The following is a 26,845-nucleotide window of genomic DNA, read 5'->3' as shown; positions in this document are numbered from 1 at the left end:
CACCCTAACCTGCATGTCTTGCGCAGCCTACCTGGCTATGCACCTCGCCAGAAGAGTCCGCCCTCCCTAGCTGGCTGATGGACGCTCCAGGCTAGCCAATAGCCAGCTGGTTCTTCTGGGGTGGGCGGAGCTGCTGCTGCTGCTGCTGCCAATGGCTCCCAGAATAGCAGCCAGACCTTTCCTGGAGCAGCAGCCTCTGCTTGCAAAGCTCCGTCTCCCTCGGCCTCTCGCTGCCCAGGGGGTCTCAAGGGTCTCTGGGCTCCTTCCCACCTCTAGAATGGATGGCGGGGAGGCTGCAAAGGAGGCCTTCTGTCCCTGAAATGGCTGTCAGAAAGGGTGGCATACAGATTTAAGAAATCACCACCACCACCTGCCATTCCCTGGGCATTAAAGCACCATCCATTTCTGATATGGGAGCTCTCAGAGAAGCAGAATTTCTTGTTCTCTCTTCCTTCTCTTTTAGATGGGTTTCCACACTTGTGATTCTTCTGGCAGGCAGAAATTCAGCAGGTGGGGAGCCTTTGCCAGGCACTGCCTGCTGCTGCTGCCTGTGGGGCCAGATAAGCCCCCCAGGGGAATCGGAGAGGGGCTTGAGCCCCACAGCCCCCCTGGTGTTGGGCATGAAGGCCTACAGGGTCAGTTGCTGCGTCTCTGTCCCAGAAGAGCTGGGGGTGGGGAAGGGCAGCGTGGCCCCAGCAGGACAGGACAGGACAGGACTTGCCTGGGGACATCTCAGGCCTCTCCTTGGGCCAAGGGAAAGGGGCTCTTCCTCTGCCTTGTTCCCCCGCATCCCTTCCATTGGGTGTCTTGTCTTTGGACTTTCCTAACCTGAGGACAGGACTTGTCTCCCCCCCTTCTTTGAAATCGATGCCAGCTGCTTTGGGAGACAACCAGAGTCTGCAAAGCAGGATACAAAGAACAGGAAAAAGTATTAAACTCGTATAAATATCACCCTCGCGTTGCATGGCTCTAGCCACTAGGCCACACGGACTCTCCTAGAACCTTGGCCCTGAGGCCGGGAATTCCACATTCTCAACTGACGTTGCCTAGCAACGGAACTTGTGACCGTTTGAACAGAGCTTCCTGCATCCTCAGCATCTCGAGGTTGGCAGAGGTGGCCTGTAGTGACCTTCGCTCAGTCACTACATTAGAAGATGGCGTCCCAAAGAAACCTGGAGGTAAGCGGAGGTTGCCATGGCCAGGGGACTTAACTCTGGAACCTAGATTAATGGTATCTCCAAGTTTGGCAAAGAGCTATACCAAGTCAAAGAAAGGGTTGAGCTTTGGAAGGGGAGAAGGAATGCCAAAAAGGGAAATTCAGCGTCCTATATTGCAGTCGGTTGAATCTTATTTTGAACAGAGGATTCCTTCTGATTTATGTGCATGTGAATGTGGGAGAGGCTTCCTTTCTATTTCTACATGCTGGATGTTCTCCTTGTACTAGAGTTTGCAGGGAAAGGGGGAAAATGAAGAAGAAGTAGAAGAAGAAAAGAGAGAGGGAGCGGCTGGCCCAGTGGAGGGGAAGGGGGTGCCAGATGGAGCTGGTTTTTCTGCAGAGCTGAGGCAGGGAGACCTGCTGCCCACCTGTCCACAGAGTCCATGGCAGGGAAGGGCTGCTCCCAGGTGCAGGCGAGGGAGAGAGAGACAGGAGGCCTGGCGGATGGGAAACAGCGCCATGGCCTCTGCTGAGACAGGCCAGCTCCCTCAGGGCTCCTCTCCCCCAACTGTCATCTGGAGGCAGCCATTGGATCAGCATTCTAGACACTGGGGTCTGAGCTTGGGAGTTGTCTTTTCCTCTGCCCTCCTTGCCCCCTTTCCTTGTGGGTTTTATTTCTGTTTGTCACACTGTTAATTACAAGAGAAGTCTGCCATTAGGGAGTTTCTTGCATTTGATTTCATGGAAGGCTCTCTTGGAGCCTTTTTGGCTTAAGAGAAGGGTACAAATGCTCTAAATGGATGGATGGATGGATGGATGAATAAGGTCTCTAAGGAAATGGAGGACAGAGATTTTCAGTTTGTTTCCCAACCTACCTCGTCTGTGCTTTCCTGATCATGAATGGGTCTGATCCATTCTTCACATTCTGATGTTCCTGTTTCTCTTATCTCATGGACAGGGAATTGATTTCGACGAGGATCAAATATCGGTAATCAGCCTGGAAGATGAGGAGGATCTTTTTGCAAGGTAATCCTATGTGAACCACTCCCCCCCCCCCGGGTCCATTTCTATGGTGCTGGTGCTTGGGGTCTTTGAAGGATGGAAGGCAATAAAACCTTTTTACAAATGTGCTCCTCCTCTCTCCCCTCAGCATCTCAACCACAGGTTCTCTGGGTGCGGCTGATCCTCCTCCCGACGGCTTCAGAAAGGACCAGCTGAAGGCTAGAATAATGGATGTCGTCACCAGGATGAAGAGTGGGAAGATCCGAAGGAAGGCGCTCCAAGATCTTTCCGCCCTCCTGCAGAAGATCCAGGAATATGTGAGTTACTGAAGGGAAGCATTGCAACCATGCAGGGCTGACAAGGCCTTCAGGCTGCCCCTTCTAGGCCCACCCTGCAAGGTGCCCAAGGGACAATCGGGCATCCCAGCACATAACCCATTTTGAGAACAGAGCTGGGCCATAGCAGAGCAAATCCTAGTGAGTAAAAAGCACACACCAGGAAAAGAGGGGTGGGAAGTCAAAAGAAATGGTTTGTTTTTTTCTGTATAGGATAATAAATGTTTTGGAATGCTTTGAAGATTTAATAAGAATGTTATAGGGAAAATGGTGATGGGTCTCTTCTCTTATCAATCACTTCTCTGGGTCTCTTCTCAGCCATCGGTAGCGCTTCCTGCATCCTCCCTTGGCCAACTGGTGGCCATTTCCTGTCTGTGTGCATTGGATCCAGACCCGGAGTGCAGGCAGCGGGCAGCAGAGGCCCTTTGCCATCTTCTGCCCATCCTACAGCGCAAAGAAGGTAAGACTGGAAGGAGTGCATTCCAGCATCATGGGGTGGGGTGAGCAAGGCCCGAACTAACCCTTTGGCTTTCCTTTGCAGAGACGCTGGCACGAACGTCGTGGAACCAAACACTCCTCATCCGAGCTCAGAAGGTCCTCCAATCCACCGGAGGAGCGGTTCCTGAATTGTTCCTGAATAATTGTTACTCTCTTGCCAGGGTAAGTCGCTGTCATACAAGGCACAGTGGTCTCTCAAGCCACATGCTCTGGGTTCCGCAGAGACAGCACCTGGGCTTTCTGCTCCCCAGCCCTGACCTGTGGGCCTCTCTGACCTTCCTCTCTTGCTTCAGGTCTTTGGTGCCTATCTTCCTGAGGAGCAGCTCTTGGAGGCCATGTGCTTCCTGGCCAGCGATCTGGTTGTCGAGAGCAGCTTCAACCCCTTGGACATCTCCCACTTGCTGCAAGAGTTCATCAAGCAGTTTAGCGGCACAAAAGTGGAGGTAAGGTGTCTGCAAAGGTAGGAGAGAAGAAGATTCTCCACTTTGCTGTAGGGGAGGCAACCTCATGCCATTGGGTGGCCAGGACACATGTTTGTTTAGAGAGGCCTGGCAATGTCAGGACAGGAACCTCAGCCAAGGGTCCTGAGAAACATGGGTCCAGCAATGGGGAATCCTCGTCCTGCTCCTGGGAGCAGACTGGCAAGCTTCTTCTCTTGGCCAAGAATGGATAGGGGGGGCAACTGGCGCCCTGGAGCTGCCTGGGTCCAAAACTCCCAAGGACCCTGAGTGGTACCTTCGAAGGAAGATGGCTGTGGTGGCACAGGTCAAGGGGGGGCCCTCTTTCTATGAGGGATGGAGGGATCCTCCTGCAGACAGCCCCGCTTCCTTGTACTCTCCCAGCAACCCTCTCCTTTTCTCTGACAGGTGGAGGTGCTGCTGGAGGCCTTCTATAAGATCACCCAGGGGCCTACAGTGCAGGGCAGAAACATGGCCGCCTTTGCTTTGTCCATCATGCCACACCAACACCTGGCGAAAGTGGTTGCATACCTCCTCCAGTTTCCCTTCAGGTATGGAGCCCTCCTGGCAGGTTCTACTGGGCTAATAGGTGCAGGGCTTGCTCAGAAAGCCCTTGCTGCCATTTCCTCTCTGTGTGGCATGGCAGCAAGCAGAAGACTTAAATCTGACCATTGCTCTTGTTTTTGCATTCACAGAGACTGCGAAAGAGTATGGAAGGAGGTTTTGGCATCGGCCGACCAAGAACAACTGCTCCATCTCATGGCCGAGCAGCTTTACCAAAGCCCCTTGGCGGAATCTGCCACCCAAGTGGTAAGGACGACCCACCTGGTTTCTGGCTTCCTTCTTCCCAGGGGAATATCCAGGGGTTTCTGGATTCTGCAGAAAAGCAGGGAAAGTGACTTGCCCCTCTCTCTCTTCCAGCAACATCTCAGCAGCCTGTTGCACGCCATCCTCAGGATGGAGGTATACAAGGCAGCTGTGCGCCGGAACTTCCCGCAGCTGCTGATCGCTCTCCTGGGGATGGTAGTCAACTTCCACTACGACCAGGAATTCCTTGGGTGAGTAGTGTGTTGCAAAGACGCCAATGGAGTCCTTTTCCCTTCAACCTCGGGGGGTTGCCAGTCCAGCTTGGTTTTCCAAGGGAGGCTCTCCTTCAGGCTGCTGCTAGGGAGCAAGGATGGGGAAGGAATTGGAGTGGGTGGCAATGACCCGCCTGCTAAAACTGGCCTTGCTTTGGTTACAGAGGGGCTAAGGAAGTTCTGCACCTCCTTCTCGGCACCACCGGAGAGCAAGTAGAGGCGGCCATCATCGACCAACTTTTCTGCCGGGAGAATTTCAGCCAGGGGTTGTCTGCCATGGTGAGGTAAGAGGAAGAACACGATGACCTTCCCCAATGGTCTGGCAAACGGAGGTCAAGTCACGGGATCGGATTGTGCCCCTGTTGGCTTCTTGCGGTGCCTTTCCCTTCCTTACCCAGATCTGGTTCTCCATTTCAGAGCTGTCGGAAAGCGACACTGGTGGATCCCTCCCATGGTGGAAAACATCACCGCTGCTCTCGAGGACCAGGAGTTTGCCGGAATGCCACAAGTAGCGGCAGCTATCTACATCGAGGTGAGGGGGGCTGACGCGGGAGGAAATGGGTGCAGCAAGGAGGCCCTGGCTTGGTTTCTGCCCAGGGTTGGGCTTTGTGTTCTTCGGCTCCTTTTGTGTCCTTGGTTCTCCAACCAGCCTCCATCAGAATTTGGACCTTACAGCTGCCTTTAACTTCCATATTCTGTGGTTTATGTCAAGGCTCCTTTGAGCCTAAGGGCTGTTGCCTGTTTTAGTGCTCCTCAGAGTAGACCCATTGGATTTGATGTACATGACAAACTTTGGTCCATTCACTCCAGTGGCTTTGCTGTGTGCAGAACTGCAGGTGGTGGATAAAAGGAGAGCCTGCCTCAGCCTCTCATCACTGAAGACTTTCTTTCTCTTTGGGCCTCTTTAGCTGCTCAGCTGCCGTCTGCAGGTCTATCCCTGTGAGGAGACACTGGAGCAGCTCCTCACCTGGCTGAAACATGACCACCTGCAAGTCCGGAAGCTCAGCGTCAGAGGGATATCCCTGCTTCTGGACTCTGACATGGCAAGTGATGCTCACAGGGAGGGAGGGGGGCACAGATCTGGATTCTAATCATGGCCCAGCACTCTTTTGCTGACCGAATGCTGAAGGGCCTGTTCTCAAAGAAAAAGCGTGGGGCCTTTCAGACCTTTGAAAATATTCTCTCTTTTGTGTAGGACCCTTTGCTTCTGCGGCTGTCGCTGCTGGATTTCCTCCCTGATGCAGAAGCTGATGTCTTCCCAGAGTTGATAGAGCTGGTAGACCAAGCCTACCTGTCCAGGGAGCTGGGAGAGGAAGACCTGAAGATGCTGGTGGCAACCTACTGCGGTCTGGCTGCCCATGTGAGTGTTAGGGAACACATGACATCACACAGGGTGGATAGGAATGCTTTGGAAGAGGAAGGCTGGTGTTTAGACTGGCATGCAGCGGAGATCTTCTGGCTTCAGGAGGGTGTTCCTCTGGAGCACCTTCTCTTGGAAGCCTGCCTGGAAAACACAGGGGGAGAGTCACCCCTGCCCCCAGTCTCCCTCAGGAGGAGGATAGGGGGCTCAGCAGCCTCAAAACACCTCGGTGGACAGGAGAAAGGAAACGGATCTGATGAGAAACACAACCTCTGATCTTTTCTGCCTACAGGAGGAAGCCTCTGCCCGGGCATCAGCCATCCAACATCTGGGGCTGCTTCGGGGCTGGGTGAGAGACCAAGGGCTTCCCATAACAACAACAGAAGAAGCAGCCGTTAATGAACTGGTCGCCGTCCTCATTCACCTCGAAGACGAGGACGAGGTGGCCAAGGTGAGGGCCAAGGAGGTGGACTTCTGCAGTAGGAGGGAGTCATTGTTCTCAGGAGCTTCCAAGACTATGTCCTGCAATTTGTAACCCTCTTCTCTTCTTGTGTTGCAGGCCGCAAGGAGGGCTCTTTCCCATCTAGCCCCACAAGTCAAGTGGTGGGCGCATCCCGAGAAATTTAGCCTCCACTTTGCTCTCCACCAGGCTGCCAAGCATCTGGTAAGGTCACTCTGCTTTGTTGGCAGCTTTGCCCAGGGATGTCTTTGGGGGTGACAGGCTCTCCTGCCGTGCTCTCAAGCCTCTCTGATGCCACTTCTCCTTTGCCTTTGCCGACAGAGCAAGACCTTCAGCAAGAACATCCTTCGGAGTGCTGCCTTGACATGTACGAAGCCGCCTGCCAACAGGCTGCCAGCAGTCTCCAGGGTGGCAGCTCTGCTTCTGGGTAAGTCAAGCAACGTCCTTCCCTGGTAACGTCTGGGTAACGATGGCAGTGAGGATGGGCATGTCCCCAGGCCACCTTGCTCTGAGTGCTCCGCGAGGGTGGAGGCCTCTAGACGCATACCTGTCCTCCTGCCGAGCTGCCTCTGTCTCCGCTTGCTTTGCACCGAGATGACGTCCCTTTTCTTGCCCTGTCTCTCTAGGTCATCTGGCTTTCCGGGATGCCAGTTTCATCCAAAATCAAGACATGGCATCCTATGGTACATGTAAGTGAGACTTACGGAGGGCAGGGAGGGGTGCTTCTTCTGAGAAAGGGCTTTAGGGGAAGGCGGCTTCCCAGGTGTGTGTGCAGACAGAGGTGCCACAAGATGAACATGCCAAGAGGATTGGAATGTGACTCCACTGCTCTCTCTCACACACAAATATCCCCCTAGCCCACACCCTGGTCCTGGGAGGAGCTCTGGTGGGGGTGCTTTGCAAGTTTTTGCCTTGTGAAAAGCTGATTCCTGGCTCAACCTTTCTCCCTTGCCACTCAGGGCTGGAAGAGATGCAGCAGCACGAGGAAGAAGGGCTCAGGCGGACAGGGAGGAGCTGCCTGAACATCATGCAGCGGGCCTGTAAACATCGGCAGAAAGGCAGGGTCCAGCGCCTTGTGAGGAGGCTGCTCCGCTGTGTTCACAGGGAACCTTACCCGCAGGACTTCCTGAGCTGCATGCCAGGTGAGTGAGGCATCTGGTTGGGTATTTGGACGTCTGGTGGGCTCCTTGGAGGTGACGTTTCCCCCCAAAAACCCTTTCTCCTCGTGACAGAACGTCCGAAGTTGCGCCAGGCCAAGGCAACGTGAACATCAGCGTTGTGCTGCAGAGATACCATCTTCTGCTCTCCGTGGGATCCACTCTGGACCAGCGCCAGGAACATCAAGGCCATCAGGATCGACCAAGAGGAGTGGTGCTGCCCTCACGACCCTCCATACATAGCGGTAAGAAACCTTTTGTTGTTGTTGTGGCTTTATGGAGCTCCCCCGGTCGCTGGTGTATGCCCAGGGTCCGGTTCCTTGCTCTCTGCCATCCTCTTGAGTGGCAATCCCCCAGCAGCAACTTTCTTCCATTTCTTTGTTTGGGGTGGGCAACAAGAGGGTCTAACATTCCTGAGATTTAGTACCTTTTCTAACAGAATCTCTTTTCTCTCTTTCTTGCATGAACGGCGGCCTATCTGCTGGAACCTGGGAGAAGACGTCCGGAGAAAAGAAGACCCCTGGAAGAATGTCATCAGCCGGGAAAGGAGCCGCCGGGAAGACGACATCTGCAACATAGTGAATTTGAGGATTGGACACTTTCTATTGACTCTTTCAGCACTCTAAACAGCAAGCGGGACTTTTATTAGTTAGAGAGGTTAAAATTGATGTATAGAATAGGATAGGCAAAATAGGGAGCATTCAAGGGTAGATAACACTATACTACCGGTAGATAGCATTTTGTATATTATTTTTGTCTTCATACTTGTAATTCTTTTAATAAAAATATATATTTTTTTAAAGGGTAAATACGGGTCTTATGGTTTATGCTGAAATGTAAAAAAATCATTTTGTAAAAAATGAATAAAAAATATTTTTGTTAAAAAGAGAAAAGGGTCTTTTGGTTTGTGAAAAGTAAGCTAGTAAGGGAAACCTCTACACACTTCCCTGGAGGGATGCCCCGTAATTCCAAGGAAAAGGAACCCAGGCTAAGCGCAGGCACCCCTGGAGTCATGTGCCACTCAGAGATGGGGATGTTCACAACCGTCCCTCTTCACCATCCTGCCCCACTTCCTCATCAGTTCTCTGCAACTGCATCTCACCTGCAACCTCCAGCGGCTGAGACAAGATCCAGGCTAGGGAAACTCATGAGAAAATGTTAAGAAGAAGAAATAAGAGCGAGGTCTCTGCCAAAGTCATAGAATCATAGAATCATAGAGTTGGAAGAGACCACAAGGGCCATCCAGTCCAACCCCCTGCCAAGCAGGAAACACCATCAAAGCATTCTTGACATATGGTTGTCAAACCTCTGCTTAAAGACCTCCAAAGAAGGAGACTCCACCACACTTTTTGGCAGCAAATTCCACTGTCAAACAGCTCTTACTGTCAGGAAGTTCTTCCTAATGTTTAGGTGGAATCTTCTTTCTTGTAGTTTGAATCCATTGCTCCGTGTCCGCTTCTCTGGAGCAGCAGAAAACAACCTTTCTCCCTCCTCTATATGACATCCTTTTATATATTTGAACATGGCTATCATATCACCCCTTAACCTTTTTCTTCTCCAGGCTAAACATACCCAGCTCCCTAAGCCGTTCCTCATAAGGCATTGTTTCCAGGCATTTGACCATTTTGGTTGCCCTCCTCTGGACACGTTCCAGCTTGTCAGTATCCTTCTTGAACTGTGGTGCCCAGAACTGGACACAGTACTCCAGGTGAGGTCAGTCAGCCCGTTACAAATCCACTGAATGGTAGCATTGTCTAGCCCGCATTTTACCAGCTTCTTTACAAGAATATCATGGGGCACCTTGTCAATTGACTTCTCTGGTCAGAAAAAGGGCCTACCATACTTCTGATTTTTGTTACATCCTCCCCCCGCCCCCCCAGCCTTTTAAGAGCTTCCTTTCTTCAAGACTATCTACACCCTCCTGCATATTTAATTTTGCATACCACTTCTCAATTTCCTGCTTCACCACCTGCAACATTCACTTTATTTGTCCTGAAACAGTCACTTGGCCCTTGAGCAGAACGTGTTTCTTCCGAGGCCTGGGAGGAGGATTTCCTTCCCACTGGTTGTTTCCTGAATAGGATTTTCAGGTCCACCAAAAAATTATAAGGTCCACGGTCCAACTTCTTCCTCTGTGGGACCGGTGGCTTCCGGTGCAGCCAGCCCCAGAGAGTTTGAAGGTTCAATGTCCACCACAGGTTTCGGATCCTATGGCTTCTTTCCCACTTCTTATATCACACCAGGTCACAGGCTGGAACGGATACCTTTAAAGATAGGGGAGAAAATGGGCAGGGCAATTGCATGTTCATGCAATTCGTTGTTTCCCATTCTCCTTCATCTCAAAAGGGAACGTCCTGGTAATCACTTGCTGATTCATAGCAAAGAGACCATCAAGGGGTTCTCCTGGATCCGAAACAGGAACTTACACAAGGTAGCCGGGTTCAAGGAGCTAACCCTTTCAAAGTCAGATTTGGGTTAGTCAGCAGGGAAACCTCACACTTGAACTGGCAAGTAGGATGAAGAAGCTCCATGCAAAATACAATCGCCCACAACAGCTCCCAAAGTCATGTTCTGAGCCTCCTGCACAGGGAGGACAAATCCTCCTCTTCTTGCTGCTGCTGCTGCTGCCGCTCAAAGGCATGCTGGCCATCATTGGGCCACAGAATCGAGATTCTCCACTGTCCTCCAATGGGGTTCTCCTCTCTGTACCAACACTCCCAGATCCCACAGCCTTCACTTCATTCACATACAGTCTGTAGGGTTTAAAGGGACTGGGCAATGCCGGCGCTGGTGGTTCAGCTAGGGATGTCTTCAAAGGCGTTTCTCATTTCTATAGTCCATATAGTCAAGGAACCTTTTTGGGTTAATGTGTTGTAATGTGTTGCTTCTCCCCTTCTTTCTGGTATCCAATTCTTGCCAAATCCAGCAAAGTCCTAAGAAAGCTCTCAGCACCTTTGAGAACTCAGGTTGGGCATGTCAAAGGTGGCAAACAAGTTCCTTGCTTCAGAATATGCCCTAAAAATGCCACATGCTTCTGGTAAACCAGAGCCTTTTCCCTCGAGACTTTATAGCTTCTCTTTTTTTAACTTGGTTTCAACGCCTCTAAGTTGGGAGAATGAAAGGACGAGGATCAACACTTCTTTTAGCCGTCCACAAGCTCTAACTGTCAATTTAAGTGGTTCCGCTTCTGTTCTGAACTGAGACCTTCAGAATGCAGGGCTCCAGCAGTCTAGCAACACTCCAGATTCCAACTCAATGCTGATAGGGGTAACTGTAACAGTTGAAGCCACCCCCTGAGTCTGTCCAAACAATAGGATCCACACTTCCAATCTTAGGTTCTGGTACAGTGGAATGATTTAATTGATCATTTTATTCTCCTTTCTTTATTGCTTCTCATGTAGAGAGCATTAGAATCCCAACTGGCTCTTTCAGGTTTTTTTTAAAAAAACTTCTCACACCTATCCTCCAGGTCACTGGCTCTCTGATCGAATCTGCCTGGCATCATGAAATCATGGATCTGCTAAGCTGGAGGGTACCCCTAAAGGCCATCCATTCTAACCCCTTTGCAATGCAGGCGATGTTAATCAAACATACATAGCAATGTCAATGCTTCTCAACGTGGTGATATCAGTTTGTTAATGTTCATTCCCGCTTCCAGTTTCTGGGATAGAGACTTCAAAGTTTGAGATAGTTCAAAGGGGATTACTTGGCATTTTAACCCATTCCTTGTGTTTTGGAATAATTTGAGGCAAGGGACAAAGTCACAACGAAATGCAAGCTGAATAATCTTCTTCACACTTGGGATTTTCTCCAAGGAGCTCAAGATGGCATACACAGTTCTCGCCTTCTCATTTAATCCCCACAACCTGGCCCCAGGTCAGCCAGTGAGCTTCAGAGCTGAGTAAGGAGGTATTTGAACCCCTGTCTCTCCCAGGGCTACCTCTTCTGAGAAACAGAGAAGCTGCTCAATTCTGCTCCTGATGAGCAGTTGTTTTGGGGGTGGGGGTTATGAAAAAAAACTGCAAGCATTCTATGATGTCACAGTAGGGGGCTTGCAGGCGCTGGGCAACAGAAGTTGGTATGAGGGTTACACAAATCTTAAGGTGCACACATAGCTGACATGCACCCTGGGGAAAAACCAATCCTTCACTTTCAGAGCATCATCTCTGCTCATCACTACATTCCAAGCAGAGATCTTTGTTTAAAAACAAACTCTTAGTCAGTTTTCCAATAAATCGGCTCCTAACCCTGACTCGTGAAGCTGGTTCCTCTGCTGAGAATATGTGTGCTAAAGGTGGGGAGAAAAGACAAGGTCGGACCACAATCAGCAACTGGAATACCTGAAGATGCCGTTTTCAAGAAGAAAAAAAGGAAAGGAGCAGAAGTGAAAACCAGACCTGAAGTCCTTTGGAAACCCAGGTCCTTAGTTCCAGGTGGTAGGAGAAGGTGGGCCCATTATGGGGAGTTTTTCGATACAGTGGTACCTCGGTTATCAAACAGCTTAGTTCATAAACAACTTGAAACCCGAATGCTGAGAAACTGGAAGTAGGTGTTCCGGTTGTTTCAAACTTTTATCGGAAGACGAACATGCTCCGTTTTGAGTCCCCCTGTGTTTCCTGTTGCGCTGCTCATGTGTGCCCCCCTCCCCCCATTGTAATTCAAGCCTTCCGTTTCCGATTGCAGTGTTCCGAGGTGATATTTGGAGCTTACATTTAGTGCTTTTTTTTGTTATTTATTTTGCGGTTTGGGTTTTGAGGATTTTTCAGTTCATTTGTTTTTTTGACTGTGTGGATCCCAGTTCAGCTACTGATTGATGGATTGTGTGACTGCGAAAACGGATAAAAGACCCCCATCCAAACCATGACTCTCATCAGTGGAGGTAAGAAAATGAGGAAATCAGGATCCGAGACGGCTTCTGTAAATCCTGGACAGTCCCTGGGAAAGGGGGACTCTTGGAGAGTCTATGCAGAGACGGAGGGAGGCTCTGCCAAGTCCTGGGTGTCTCCAGCCGAGGTCCCAAGGCCCAGGTGGCCGAGGAGGGAGAACCAGAAGGGCCAGGGAGCCCGGAGGTCCTCCTTGGGAATCAGGGGCTGCCCAAGGCCTGGCTGGACAGAGGCTCCCTGACCCTCAGGACAGTCCTGGAAGCCAGAAGGGCCTCATCCAGAAGCAAAGCCCCAGCTGGGGTGGCTACCTGGCCTTCCAAAGACGGATCGGTTCCCTTTTGGGCACACAGAGTCCCCTGCTCCCTTTGGGACGCCTTTGGGAATGTTCTTGAAGTCCATAGAAATCAAATGTCCAAGTTTCCCCCTCACCCTAACCTGCATGTCTTGCGCAGCCTACCTGGCTATGCACCTCGCCAGAAGAGTCCGCCCTCCCTAGCTGGCTGATGGACGCTCCAGGCTAGCCAATAGCCAGCTGGTTCTTCTGGGGTGGGCGGAGCTGCTGCTGCTGCTGCTGCCAATGGCTCCCAGAATAGCAGCCAGACCTTTCCTGGAGCAGCAGCCTCTGCTTGCAAAGCTCCGTCTCCCTCGGCCTCTCGTTGCCCAGGGGGTCTCAAGGGTCTCTGGGCTCCTTCCCACCTCTAGAATGGATGGCGGGGAGGCTGCAAAGGAGGCCTTCTGTCCCTGAAATGGCTGTCAGAAAGGGTGGCATACAGATTTAAGAAATCACCACCACCACCTGCCATTCCCTGGGCATTAAAGCACCATCCATTTCTGATATGGGAGCTCTCAGAGAAGCAGAATTTCTTGTTCTCTCTTCCTTCTCTTTTAGATGGGTTTCCACACTTGTGATTCTTCTGGCAGGCAGAAATTCAGCAGGTGGGGAGCCTTTGCCAGGCACTGCCTGCTGCTGCTGCCTGTGGGGCCAGATAAGCCCCCCAGGGGAATCGGAGAGGGGCTTGAGCCCCACAGCCCCCCTGGTGTTGGGCATGAAGGCCTACAGGGTCAGTTGCTGCGTCTCTGTCCCAGAAGAGCTGGGGGTGGGGAAGGGCAGCGTGGCCCCAGCAGGACAGGACAGGACAGGACTTGCCTGGGGACATCTCAGGCCTCTCCTTGGGCCAAGGGAAAGGGGCTCTTCCTCTGCCTTGTTCCCCCGCATCCCTTCCATTGGGTGTCTTGTCTTTGGACTTTCCTAACCTGAGGACAGGACTTGTCTCCCCCCCTTCTTTGAAATCGATGCCAGCTGCTTTGGGAGACAACCAGAGTCTGCAAAGCAGGATACAAAGAACAGGAAAAAGTATTAAACTCGTATAAATATCACCCTCGCGTTGCATGGCTCTAGCCACTAGGCCACACGGACTCTCCTAGAACCTTGGCCCTGAGGCCGGGAATTCCACATTCTCAACTGACGTTGCCTAGCAACGGAACTTGTGACCGTTTGAACAGAGCTTCCTGCATCCTCAGCATCTCGAGGTTGGCAGAGGTGGCCTGTAGTGACCTTCGCTCAGTCACTACATTAGAAGATGGCGTCCCAAAGAAACCTGGAGGTAAGCGGAGGTTGCCATGGCCAGGGGACTTAACTCTGGAACCTAGATTAATGGTATCTCCAAGTTTGGCAAAGAGCTATACCAAGTCAAAGAAAGGGTTGAGCTTTGGAAGGGGAGAAGGAATGCCAAAAAGGGAAATTCAGCGTCCTATATTGCAGTCGGTTGAATCTTATTTTGAACAGAGGATTCCTTCTGATTTATGTGCATGTGAATGTGGGAGAGGCTTCCTTTCTATTTCTACATGCTGGATGTTCTCCTTGTACTAGAGTTTGCAGGGAAAGGGGGAAAATGAAGAAGAAGTAGAAGAAGAAAAGAGAGAGGGAGCGGCTGGCCCAGTGGAGGGGAAGGGGGTGCCAGATGGAGCTGGTTTTTCTGCAGAGCTGAGGCAGGGAGACCTGCTGCCCACCTGTCCACAGAGTCCATGGCAGGGAAGGGCTGCTCCCAGGTGCAGGCGAGGGAGAGAGAGACAGGAGGCCTGGCGGATGGGAAACAGCGCCATGGCCTCTGCTGAGACAGGCCAGCTCCCTCAGGGCTCCTCTCCCCCAACTGTCATCTGGAGGCAGCCATTGGATCAGCATTCTAGACACTGGGGTCTGAGCTTGGGAGTTGTCTTTTCCTCTGCCCTCCTTGCCCCCTTTCCTTGTGGGTTTTATTTCTGTTTGTCACACTGTTAATTACAAGATAAGTCTGCCATTAGGGAGTTTCTTGCATTTGATTTCATGGAAGGCTCTCTTGGAGCCTTTTTGGCTTAAGAGAAGGGTACAAATGCTCTAAATGGATGGATGGATGGATGGATGAATAAGGTCTCTAAGGAAATGGAGGACAGAGATTTTCAGTTTGTTTCCCAACCTACCTCGTCTGTGCTTTCCTGATCATGAATGGGTCTGATCCATTCTTCACATTCTGATGTTCCTGTTTCTCTTATCTCATGGACAGGGAATTGATTTCGACGAGGATCAAATATCGGTAATCAGCCTGGAAGATGAGGAGGATCTTTTTGCAAGGTAATCCTATGTGAACCACTCCCCCCCCCCCCCGGGTCCATTTCTATGGTGCTGGTGCTTGGGGTCTTTGAAGGATGGAAGGCAATAAAACCTTTTTACAAATGTGCTCCTCCTCTCTCCCCTCAGCATCTCAACCACAGGTTCTCTGGGTGCGGCTGATCCTCCTCTCGACGGCTTCAGAAAGGACCAGCTGAAGGCTAGAATAATGGATGTCGTCACCAGGATGAAGAGTGGGAAGATCCGAAGGAAGGCGCTCCAAGATCTTTCCGCCCTCCTGCAGAAGATCCAGGAATATGTGAGTTACTGAAGGGAAGCATTGCAACCATGCAGGGCTGACAAGGCCTTCAGGCTGCCCCTTCTAGGCCCACCCTGCAAGGTGCCCAAGGGACAATCGGGCATCCCAGCACATAACCCATTTTGAGAACAGAGCTGGGCCATAGCAGAGCAAATCCTAGTGAGTAAAAAGCACACACCAGGAAAAGAGGGGTGGGAAGTCAAAAGAAATGGTTTGTTTTTTTCTGTATAGGATAATAAATGTTTTGGAATGCTTTGAAGATTTAATAAGAATGTTATAGGGAAAATGGTGATGGGTCTCTTCTCTTATCAATCACTTCTCTGGGTCTCTTCTCAGCCATCGGTAGCGCTTCCTGCATCCTCCCTTGGCCAACTGGTGGCCATTTCCTGTCTGTGTGCATTGGATCCAGACCCGGAGTGCAGGCAGCGGGCAGCAGAGGCCCTTTGCCATCTTCTGCCCATCCTACGGCGCAAAGAAGGTAAGACTGGAAGGAGTGCATTCCAGCATCATGGGGTGGGGTGAGCAAGGCCCGAACTAACCCTTTGGCTTTCCTTTGCAGAGACGCTGGCACGAACGTCGTGGAGCCAAACACTCCTCATCCGAGCTCAGAAGGTCCTCCAATCCACCGGAGGAGCGGTTCCTGAATTGTTCCTGAATAATTGTTACTCTCTTGCCAGGGTAAGTCGCTGTCACACAAGGCACAGTGGTCTCTCAAGCCACATGCTCTGGGTTCCGCAGAGACAGCACCTGGGCTTTCTGCTCCCCAGCCCTGACCTGTGGGCCTCTCTGACCTTCCTCTCTTGCTTCAGGTCTTTGGTGCCTATCTTCCTGAGGAGCAGCTCTTGGAGGCCATGTGCTTCCTGGCCAGCGATCTGGTTGTCGAGAGCAGCTTCAACCCCTTGGACATCTCCCACTTGCTGCAAGAGTTCATCAAGCAGTTTAGCGGCACAAAAGTGGAGGTAAGGTGTCTGCAAAGGTAGGAGAGAAGAAGATTCTCCACTTTGCTGTAGGGGAGGCAACCTCATGCCATTGGGTGGCCAGGACACATGTTTGTTTAGAGAGGCCTGGCAATGTCAGGACAGGAACCTCAGCCAAGGGTCCTGAGAAACATGGGTCCAGCAATGGGGAATCCTCGTCCTGCTCCTGGGAGCAGACTGGCAAGCTTCTTCTCTTGGCCAAGAATGGATAGGGGGGGCAACTGGCGCCCTGGAGCTGCCTGGGTCCAAAACTCCCAAGGACCCTGAGTGGTACCTTCGAAGGAAGATGGCTGTGGTGGCACAGGTCAAGGGGGGCCCCTCTTTCTATGAGGGATGGAGGGATCCTCCTGCAGACAGCCCCGCTTCCTTGTACTCTCCCAGCAACCCTCTCCTTTTCTCTGACAGGTGGAGGTGCTGCTGGAGGCCTTCTATAAGATCACCCAGGGGCCTACAGTGCAGGGCAGAAACATGGCCGCCTTTGCTTTGTCCATCATGCCACACCAACACCTGGCGAAAGTGGTTGCATACCTCCTCCAGTTTCCCTTCAGGTATGGAGCCCTCCTGGCAGGTTCTACTGGGCTAATAGGTGCAGGGCTTGCTCAGAAAGCCCTTGCTGCCATTTCCTCTCTGTGTGGCATGGCAGCAAGCAGAAGACTTAAATCTGACCATTGCTCTTGTTTTTGCATTCACAGAGACTGCGAAAGAGTATGGAAGGAGGTTTTGGCATCGGCCGACCAAGAACAACTGCTCCATCTCATGGCCGAGCAGCTTTACCAAAGCCCCTTGGCGGAATCTGCCACCCAAGTGGTAAGGACGACCCACCTGGTTTCTGGCTTCCTTCTTCCCAGGGGAATATCCAGGGGTTTCTGGATTCTGCAGAAAAGCAGGGAAAGTGACTTGCCCCTCTCTCTCTTCCAGCAACATCTCAGCAGCCTGTTGCACGCCATCCTCAGGATGGAGGTATACAAGGCAGCTGTGCGCCGGAACTTCCCGCAGCTGCTGATCGCTCTCCTGGGGATGGTAGTCAACTTCCACTACGACCAGGAATTCCTTGGGTGAGTAGTGTGTTGCAAAGACGCCAATGGAGTCCTTTTCCCTTCAACCTCGGGGGGTTGCCAGTCCAGCTTGGTTTTCCAAGGGAGGCTCTCCTTCAGGCTGCTGCTAGGGAGCAAGGATGGGGAAGGAATTGGAGTGGGTGGCAATGACCCGCCTGCTAAAACTGGCCTTGCTTTGGTTACAGAGGGGCTAAGGAAGTTCTGCACCTCCTTCTCGGCACCACCGGAGAGCAAGTAGAGGCGGCCATCATCGACCAACTTTTCTGCCGGGAGAATTTCAGCCAGGGGTTGTCTGCCATGGTGAGGTAAGAGGAAGAACACGATGACCTTCCCCAATGGTCTGGCAAACGGAGGTCAAGTCACGGGATCGGATTGTGCCCCTGTTGGCTTCTTGTGGTGCCTTTCCCTTCCTTACCCAGATCTGGTTCTCCATTTCAGAGCTGTCGGAAAGCGACACTGGTGGATCCCTCCCATGGTGGAAAACATCACCGCTGCTCTCGAGGACCAGGAGTTTGCCGGAATGCCACAAGTAGCGGCAGCTATCTACATCGAGGTGAGGGGGGCTGACGCGGGAGGAAATGGGTGCAGCAAGGAGGCCCTGGCTTGGTTTCTGCCCAGGGTTGGGCTTTGTGTTCTTCGGCTCCTTTTGTGCCCTTGGTTCTCCAACCAGCCTCCATCAGAATTTGGACCTTACAGCTGCCTTTAACTTCCATATTCTGTGGTTTATGTCAAGGCTCCTTTGAGCCTAAGGGCTGTTGCCTGTTTTAGTGCTCCTCAGAGTAGACCCATTGGATTTGATGTACATGACAAACTTTGGTCCATTCACTCCAGTGGCTTTGCTGTGTGCAGAACTGCAGGTGGTGGATAAAAGGAGAGCCTGCCTCAGCCTCTCATCACTGAAGACTTTCTTTCTCTTTGGGCCTCTTTAGCTGCTCAGCTGCCGTCTGCAGGTCTATCCCTGTGAGGAGACACTGGAGCAGCTCCTCACCTGGCTGAAACATGACCACCTGCAAGTCCGGAAGCTCAGCGTCAGAGGGATATCCCTGCTTCTGGACTCTGACATGGCAAGTGATGCTCACAGGGAGGGAGGGGGGCACAGATCTGGATTCTAATCATGGCCCAGCACTCTTTTGCTGACCGAATGCTGAAGGGCCTGTTCTCAAAGAAAAAGCGTGGGGCCTTTCAGACCTTTGAAAATATTCTCTCTTTTGTGTAGGACCCTTTGCTTCTGCGGCTGTCGCTGCTGGATTTCCTCCCTGATGCAGAAGCTGATGTCTTCCCAGAGTTGATAGAGCTGGTAGACCAAGCCTACCTGTCCAGGGAGCTGGGAGAGGAAGACCTGAAGATGCTGGCGGCAACCTACTGCGGTCTGGCTGCCCATGTGAGTGTTAGGGAACACATGACATCACACAGGGTGGATAGGAATGCTTTGGAAGAGGAAGGCTGGTGTTTAGACTGGCATGCAGCGGAGATCTTCTGGCTTCAGGAGGGTGTTCCTCTGGAGCACCTTCTCTTGGAAGCCTGCCTGGAAAACACAGGGGGAGAGTCACCCCTGCCCCCAGTCTCCCTCAGGAGGAGGATAGGGGGCTCAGCAGCCTCAAAACACCTCGGTGGACAGGAGAAAGGAAACGGATCTGATGAGAAACACAACCTCTGATCTTTTCTGCCTACAGGAGGAAGCCTCTGCCCGGGCATCAGCCATCCAACATCTGGGGCTGCTTCGGGGCTGGGTGAGAGACCAAGGGCTTCCCATAACAACAACAGAAGAAGCAGCCGTTAATGAACTGGTCGCCGTCCTCATTCACCTCGAAGACGAGGACGAGGTGGCCAAGGTGAGGGCCAAGGAGGTGGACTTCTGCAGTAGGAGGGAGGGATTGTTCTCAGGAGCTTCCAAGACTATGTCCTGCAATTTGTAACCCTCTTCTCTTCTTGTGTTGCAGGCCGCAAGGAGGGCTCTTTCCCATCTAGCCCCGCAAGTCAAGTGGTGGGCGCATCCCGACAAATTTAGCCTCCACTTTGCTCTCCACCAGGCTGCCAAGCATCTGGTAAGGTCACTCTGCTTTGTTGGCAGCTTTGCCCAGGGATGTCTTTGGGGGTGACAGGCTCTCCTGCCGTGCTCTCAAGCCTCTCTGATGCCACTTCTCCTTTGCCTTTGCCAACAGAGCAAGACCTTCAGCAAGAACATCCTTCGGAGTGCTGCCTTGACATGTACGAAGCCGCCTGCCAACAGGCTGCCAGCAGTCTCCAGGGTGGCAGCTCTGCTTCTGGGTAAGTCAAGCAACGTCCTTCCCTGGTAGGGATGGACAGAAACGTCTGGGTAACGATGGCAGTGAGGATGGGCATGTCCCCAGGCCACCTTGCTCTGAGTGCTCCGCGAGGGTGGAGGCCTCTAGACGCATACCTGTCCTCCTGCCGAGCTGCCTCTGTCTCCGCTTGCTTTGCACCGAGATGACGTCCCTTTTCTTGCCCTGTCTCTCTAGGTCATCTGGCTTTCCGGAATGCCAGTTTCATCCAAAATCAAGACATGGCATCCTATGGTACATGTAAGTGAGACTTACGGAGGGCAGGGAGGGATGCTTCTTCTGAGAAAGGGCTTTAGGGGAAGGCGGCTTCCCAGGTGTGTGTGCAGACAGAGGTGCCACAAGATGAACATGCCAAGAGGATTGGAATGTGACTCCACTGCTCTCTCTCACACACAAATATCCCCCTAGCCCACACCCTGGTCCTGGGAGGAGCTCTGGTGGGGGTGCTTTGCAAGCTTTTGCCTGGTGAAAAGCCGATTCCTTGCTCAACCTTTCTCCCTTGCCACTCAGGGCTGGAAGAGATGCAGCAGCACGAGGAAGAAGGGCTCAGGCGGACAGGGAGGAGCTGCCTGAACATCATGCAGCGGGCCTGTAAACATTGGCAGAAAGGCAGGGTCCAGCGCCTTGTGAGGAGGCTGCTCCGCTGTGTTCACAGGGAACCTTACCCGCAGGACTTCCTGAGCTGCATGCCAGGTGAGTGAGGCATCTGGTTGGGTATTTGGACGTCTGGTGGGCTCCTTGGAGGTGACGTTTCCCCCCAAAAACCCTTTCTCCTCGTGACAGAACGTCCGAAGTTGCGCCAGGCCAAGGCAACGTGAACATCAGCGTTGTGCTGCAGAGATACCATCTTCTGCTCTCCGTGGGATCCACTCTGGACCAGCGCCAGGAACATCAAGGCCATCAGGATCGACCAAGAGGAGTGGTGCTGCCCTCACGACCCTCCATACATAGCGGTAAGAAACCTTTTGTTGTTGTTGTGGCTTTATGGAGCTCCCCCGGTCGCTGGTGTATGCCCAGGGTCCGGTTCCTTGCTCTCTGCCATCCTCTTGAGTGGCAATCCCCCAGCAGCAACTTTCTTCCATTTCTTTGTTTGGGGTGGGCAACAAGAGGGTCTAACATTCCTGAGATTTAGTACCTTTTCTAACAGAATCTCTTTTCTCTCTTTCTTGCATGAACGGCGGCCTATCTGCTGGAACCTGGGAGAAGACGTCCGGAGAAAAGAAGACCCCTGGAAGAATGTCATCAGCCGGGAAAGGAGCCGCCGGGAAGACGACATCTGCAACATAGTGAATTTGAGGATTGGACACTTTCTATTGACTCTTTCAGCACTCTAAACAGCAAGCGGGACTTTTATTAGTTAGAGAGGTTAAAATTGATGTATAGAATAGGATAGGCAAAATAGGGAGCATTCAAGGGTAGATAACACTATACTACCGGTAGATAGCATTTTGTATATTATTTTTGTCTTCATACTTGTAATTCTTTTAATAAAAATATATATTTTTTTAAAGGGTAAATACGGGTCTTATGGTTTATGCTGAAATGTAAAAAAATCATTTTGTAAAAAATGAATAAAAAATATTTTTGTTAAAAAGAGAAAAGGGTCTTTTGGTTTGTGAAAAGTAAGCTAGTAAGGGAAACCTCTACACACTTCCCTGGAGGGATGCCCCGTAATTCCAAGGAAAAGGAACCCAGGCTAAGCGCAGGCACCCCTGGCTCGTAAAGGGCATTCCAGGAGAGCCTGCAGGGCTGGTTTGTGATTCACAAAGTTCCAGTGACAATATAAAAGTGGAGAGGGGACCTGCACATTATTCCTTGTATCAGGGGTTCTACAAAAGCTGGAAAGTTACTATTTCCCAAAAATGAAATCTTAGGATTATATTTGGTGTGTATGTGTTATCCCCCTTGTTCAATTGCCAACACCCAGTATTAGGATTGTAAAGATAAAGGGACCCCTGACCATTAGGTTCAGTCGTGACCGACCTTGGGGTTGCAGTGCTCATCTCGCATTAATGGCCAAGGAAGCCAGCATATAGCTTCCAGGTCATGTGGCCAGCATGACAAAGCCGCTCCTGGCGAACCAGAGCAGCGCACGGAAACACCAAGAGGACTGTAGTGATCCCAAAATGATTATCTTCTTTTCCAATGTGCCTGTAATAAAAACAAACTTTCCTCTGAATTGTTTAGAATTACCTTTTAAAAAGCAAAACAAAAATTGGACCACTTGCTGTTTACTGTTTCCACAATTTTTCGTCCTTATTTGTATGATGCATAAAGATAAAAAAATCTGGGCCTGCTTGCTTTATCCTATGTAAAACCTTTCTCCTACATACCTGGTTTCCAAGACCCTTGATATTTGAAGAATGATTATTGAGACTCCCTATTATTAATTGAGTAAATTATGAAAAACTTGGCATTCCTTGACAGGAAGCCAGCCAACGGCTCCAGAGAAACCCGCAAGTAAGGAGTGAAGGGACCACACACACACACACCGGGCCAATCTCAGCAGTTGTTATACTGAAGGTCCCCAGAGGTAGAGTTGCTGGACACAAGTTTTTTTTGTTGAGCTTTTTAAAGTTCTGCCCAAAGTTGTTGAGCTTTCCTTGCAAGATCTCAAAAAGGGTGGTGGTGGTGGTGGTCCAAGCTATTTTAAAGGAAATTCACCAAAACTTACACTACCAACATGGGCTGCCATACCTCCAGATTTTCCTGGACAATTCAGCGATTTCCACCCAGACAGTTTCCAACAGCCAAATTCCAGCTATGTCCGGAAAATTCCACACATATGACAACCCTACCCAAAGGTGCCACTGAGATATCAGGGACAGAGCCTTCTTGAATTTGCCTATTTAAAAAAACATCCTTCTACACAAGGTACAAATTTTATGAATTAGTGACACAGAAATGTTGTTTAAAAAAAGAAAAGAAAAAAAGGAGCATGTACTAAATCAGCAAAGGATAATACAAATGTTTTATTTATTCTTCCATCTTTTAAAATATATCATACATGGCAATGTTTGACTAACAAAAATAAAACTACTTGAAGAGCATATGAACAATACTTATACTTTTTTATTTAGTTTGACATAAATTCTGTTCTCAAAGTATGTGGGTGTTCTCTAAAGGGGTCTAAGGAGAGGCAGACACTGTCTAGGGGAGGTTTAAGTCCTTCAAACCCAGTTTGTGTGCCCTCTGAGAATTATGGTGCTGGAGGAGACTTTTGAGAGTCCCGTGGACTGCAAGAAGATCAAACCTATCCATTCTGAAGGAAATCAGCCCTGAGTGCTCACTGGAAGGACAGATCCTGAAGGCTCCAATACTTTGACCACCTCATGAGAAGAGAAGACTCCCTGGAAAAGACCCTGATGCTGGGAAAGATTGAGGATACAAGGAGAAGGGGACGACAGAGGATGAGATGGCTGGACAGTGTTCTCGAAGCTACGAACATGAGTTTGACCAAAATGCGGGAGGCAGTGGAAGACAGGAGTGCCTGGCGTGCTATGGTCCATGGGGTCACGAAGAGTCGGACACGACTAAACGACTAAACAACAACAACAACAAGTTGATGACCCTGAGGGGTTCATGGAGGAGAGCCTCCTCCTCAGCTCTTACTTCTCTAGACACATCTTAGTGGTGTCCAGTAAGGTCTGGGGGTCTCCCTGACCCAGGCTGGCTGAAGGGGTGGCGGTAGCATACCTTACAGGGTGAGTGGTAGACTCTGAAAACCAGATCCAGCTAAATCACCAAGGCCTAGTACCCAGGGTTTGGGGAGCAGTCCTTGACAAACCCGAGCCAGCATGACCAGTGAGTGGCTACATGCTCCCCAGTCCTGCCACAGCTGCACCACAATGGTCTTTGCCCCACCTGACTTCCTCACCCGATACCCAGAGACCAGTTTGACCAAACTGCAGGAGACAGTGGAAGACAGGAGTGCCTGGTGTGCTCTGGTCCATGGGGTCACGAAGAGTCGGACACGACTAAACAACAACAAAATGAATAAAGGATGCAGAACACTCCCTTGAATCTGGGAACAATGTAGATTACATTGCTGGGATAACAGTTAGCACCAGGTATTTATTTAGTGGTGCAGCTGGAGCATGAAACTAACAGGAAGAATGGCTTCCACAGGTTTTTATTCACTCATGCTGGGAGAAGAGAGGGGGGGAATGCAGCAGCGTAGCTTGGGGTTTCACTCTGTGCCCATCAGCTTGTGTGCTGGTGACGGAGACCATTCTCTTGAAGCATAGCCCTGTGGAGGAAGAAGGACTTGGTATCCTCTTGGCAGATGTGGGGAATGGATGCCCAATGCCCCTGCCCTGACATTGCTCCCAAAGAAAGCTTGGCCCACCCATTTCAGGATGAAAGCATCTCCTTTATGCTCTCATGCAGGAAGGTTCTTCTCCCATTTCTCTGTTGACACTCAACTTGTAGGGTGTTCTCCCAGCCCCATGCAAATCTTTCCTTCCTCCTACCTGTTCTTTTTACACAGAGTGCTTTTGCAGGAGCCACAGCGGTGGACAAAGGAGATCCTGGTAGAAAGAAGGTATCCTTGAAGCATGGCAGACCTCTAGGCTAAGGGGGCTTCAGGAATGGGAGAAGCAAGACTCATTTGGAGTGAATTGCTTTGAACCCCTCCATCCTGGGCTCGGGCTGTATATGTGTATCAATGAAACCCAATATCCAAAAGACACTACGGTCTCTGCTGTGCCTCATTTCCAAAGGAAATACAAACCCTGGGTAAGCGCCTTGACCCCTGGAATCTTGCACCGCTTGGAGATTAGGGAGGTGTGTAACAATGTGTGTGTTTGTTAAGTGCCGTGTGAATTTTTATCCATTTATTCATTCACCTTATTGAAAGATAGAAACTTTCTCAGCATAGTCCAAAACTGCTTCATGGGTTGAGAAAGGGATATTTTAACTTTAAACACACTGGTCAGCTGGCACTTTTCACAGCTAGCTTTTGATGGAAACTTCCAGAAGCCTCAGCGTGAAGTTGGTCCCAGAGGGGAAAAGTAAGTTTGTACTGAATATTGTGAGGATGCTTTCACAGTGGCTCTGTTACATACAATTTTTTTACTTATCTTCATCCAGTTCTATGCCCTCTTGTGTTAGAAAACTTCAAAATTCTGCACCAAGCATAGCTGCCTTCTGCACCCGGTATAATTTGTGAAAATTAAATTAGTATTTCCTGTGTTTCTATGTTTACAAAGCACAAGTGATGATCTTTGTCAAAACGCGTTTGTGGTTGTCTGCAGCTTGATACCCAACTAGGCTGAAGGTGTTTGGGCAGTTAGGAAACTTGTGCTACTGGAGTTCTTTTCTCAACCTGGAATTTGCTCTGAAAATGTCTGAGAATCTCTACCACAAAAAGCTACAGAAACACATTTCTATTCTTACTATCAGGAATATTTCCATATTCTAACCGCACTTGCTTTTAAACCTCACACACTCACTTTTGCCCTCTGGATTTACTGGACTATATGCTACTCAAAGTTTTTTTTAAGTCTGCCATGAAAATGAGCAATTAATAATGCAGAACAATAAAATTAATATTTACAAACATATCCAGCCACAATTTGTACATTTTCTTTACACAAAATACTTTCTGCATTTACAGGATTTCAAAAAATATAGTAACAACTAAATCTCACCAGCTATATACAAAAAAAATAGGTCAAAAGTAAAGGAGGGGAATCAAAACCAAACTAGCTAATACAAACAAGGACACATTTCCCCCGTTCAGAAGAATGCCACCTGGACTCAGAGCTGCCGGTTCTGCGAGGTTCAAGTTTTAGAAATCCGTATTATGGATTCTGCACCAAATCATCCTGGAGAATGAGAAAAGTTTATTTATTTTTTATTCAGAAGCAGTGAAAAGAACAAATATTTGTTTCAAACAGTTTGGCTGCAATAAATTGTATACGATTGCTCAGATGAAATTAATTTGGAATAATCTGCAATATCTGGATTAACACTTTGTAAAATCTTCTTAATCCTAATTGTCTAAACAATAGGCCCAACTGAACCCGTTTGTGGTATAGAATTGCACATATGGATTTGGAAGCCAGTAGCATCTCTGCTTGGCCCCAAGACCCATTTATGTCTGCAAAGGCCATCACCCCCTGCTCTCCATGCATGAGCACAAGGGTTGGGGTGGGGCTCAGTATGACCGATGTACCATCTGTTAAAATGTAGAGTTCTGTGAAGACTTCTTGTTGGACACATGGATTATGTATTGGATTTCATAGAATCATAGAGTTGGAAGAGACCACAAGGGCCATCCAGTCCAACCCCCTGCCAAGCAGGAAACACCATCAAAGCATTCCTGACATGCGGCTGTCAAGCCTCTGCTTAAAGACCTCCAAAGAAGGAGACTCCACCATTTGGGATTTGGGCCTGTGAAATCTAAACCTATTTAGCCAAGGTCTTTGTCACGCTGTTTCTTCTCTGCAGAAGAGACCTGGTTAATAACATTGCCCATCGTTAACTCCTCTGTGTGGATGAATGAGACAGGGGCACTGAGGCTATGAATGAGACAGGGGCACCTATGCGCTATTTCCAAGGAGAACTCTGGAAGAGGCATACATGATGGGATTGCTCTGCTGTGACTTCCAGAGCAAGGCAATCTGCCATCTGCTATGGCTCAGTTTCCAAGTGCACACAATGTCAGCACTCTAGGGCTCTGGTCTTCAACTGGTGGGCCACGAAGTACCAGGTCACAGCCTGATCTAAGGTGGGTCGCAAAAGCAGTATAATTTCATGTGGCTTGTGCCCTCTTCCCCATGGGTTATGATTTTCATAACAAAACATAAACACCAATACATTACTATTACACTGTATGGGGCAAAAACCCTATGTGGCATATACAGTCGTACCTCGGGTTGCGAACACCTCGGGTTACGAACAACTCGGGTTACGAACTGCGCAAACCCGGAAGTATTTTCGCTGCGCGTGCGTGCGCAGAAGCGCCGCACACATTTGCGCATGCGCAAAGCGCGAAAATAGCGAAAATAGCGCTTTGCGCATGCGCAAAATGGCGTTTTCGGGTTACGAACTTTTCGGGTTACGAACTGCGACCCGGAACGGATCGCGTTTGTAACCCGAGGTACCACTGTAGTAACATAGAGCATGTGTGCTATGCAGTACAGCCACTCAATATACCGGCGGTATCCGGATATAATGCTGCAAGAGAACCTCCCAAAAGCAATTTTTTGAGGAT

At 50.2% G+C, this 26,845-nt stretch overlaps 5 protein-coding genes across 5 annotated transcripts in view; 4 read left to right on the top strand and 1 right to left on the bottom strand.

Annotated features, from left to right (window-relative positions):
* Nucleotides 1-996: 996 nt before the first annotated feature.
* On the top strand, nt 997-5,692 carry LOC132593089 (maestro heat-like repeat-containing protein family member 7). The gene is made up of 12 exons (XM_060282064.1): nt 997-1,178; nt 2,115-2,182; nt 2,307-2,475; nt 2,812-2,953; nt 3,035-3,153; nt 3,285-3,434; nt 3,858-4,000; nt 4,145-4,259; nt 4,371-4,507; nt 4,693-4,812; nt 4,946-5,060; nt 5,437-5,692. Exons 1-12 carry the CDS (start codon nt 1,155-1,157, stop codon nt 5,617-5,619), a joined length of 1,485 nt encoding a protein of 494 aa, XP_060138047.1. The 5' UTR covers nt 997-1,154; the 3' UTR covers nt 5,620-5,692.
* Nucleotides 5,693-5,719: 27 nt separating this feature from the next.
* On the top strand, nt 5,720-8,319 carry LOC118094953 (uncharacterized). The gene is made up of 7 exons (XM_060282162.1): nt 5,720-5,888; nt 6,181-6,339; nt 6,448-6,552; nt 6,670-6,775; nt 6,975-7,037; nt 7,308-7,490; nt 7,581-8,319. The coding sequence occupies exons 1-7, from the start codon at nt 5,853-5,855 to the stop codon at nt 7,613-7,615; spliced, it is 687 nt and encodes a 228-aa protein (XP_060138145.1). The 5' UTR covers nt 5,720-5,852; the 3' UTR covers nt 7,616-8,319.
* A 5,491-nt stretch (nt 8,320-13,810) lies between these two features.
* LOC118094539 (maestro heat-like repeat-containing protein family member 7) lies at nt 13,811-18,508 on the top strand. The gene is made up of 12 exons (XM_060282063.1): nt 13,811-13,992; nt 14,929-14,996; nt 15,123-15,291; nt 15,628-15,769; nt 15,851-15,969; nt 16,101-16,250; nt 16,674-16,816; nt 16,961-17,075; nt 17,187-17,323; nt 17,509-17,628; nt 17,762-17,876; nt 18,253-18,508. The coding sequence occupies exons 1-12, from the start codon at nt 13,969-13,971 to the stop codon at nt 18,433-18,435; spliced, it is 1,485 nt and encodes a 494-aa protein (XP_060138046.1). The 5' UTR covers nt 13,811-13,968; the 3' UTR covers nt 18,436-18,508.
* Nucleotides 18,509-18,526: 18 nt separating this feature from the next.
* LOC132593129 (uncharacterized) lies at nt 18,527-21,160 on the top strand. Its single transcript, XM_060282161.1, has 7 exons — nt 18,527-18,704; nt 18,997-19,155; nt 19,264-19,368; nt 19,486-19,591; nt 19,804-19,866; nt 20,137-20,319; nt 20,410-21,160. The coding sequence occupies exons 1-7, from the start codon at nt 18,669-18,671 to the stop codon at nt 20,442-20,444; spliced, it is 687 nt and encodes a 228-aa protein (XP_060138144.1). The 5' UTR covers nt 18,527-18,668; the 3' UTR covers nt 20,445-21,160.
* Nucleotides 21,161-21,236: 76 nt separating this feature from the next.
* PLEKHG4B (pleckstrin homology and RhoGEF domain containing G4B) overlaps nt 21,237-26,845 on the bottom strand; it is a 92,922-nt gene continuing 87,313 nt past the window's right edge. The window contains exon 23 of the mRNA XM_035134775.2: nt 21,237-25,454. The gene's annotated coding sequence lies outside the window, so the exon portion shown is untranslated. The remainder of the gene's footprint in view (nt 25,455-26,845) is intronic.

The sequence above is a fragment of the Zootoca vivipara genome, chromosome 13 (genome assembly GCF_963506605.1).
Source record: "Zootoca vivipara chromosome 13, rZooViv1.1, whole genome shotgun sequence".
Taxonomy (NCBI): Eukaryota; Metazoa; Chordata; class Lepidosauria; order Squamata; family Lacertidae; genus Zootoca; species Zootoca vivipara.
Note: the sequence above shows the minus strand (reverse complement) of the source record. Positions and strands in the feature narration are given on the sequence as shown.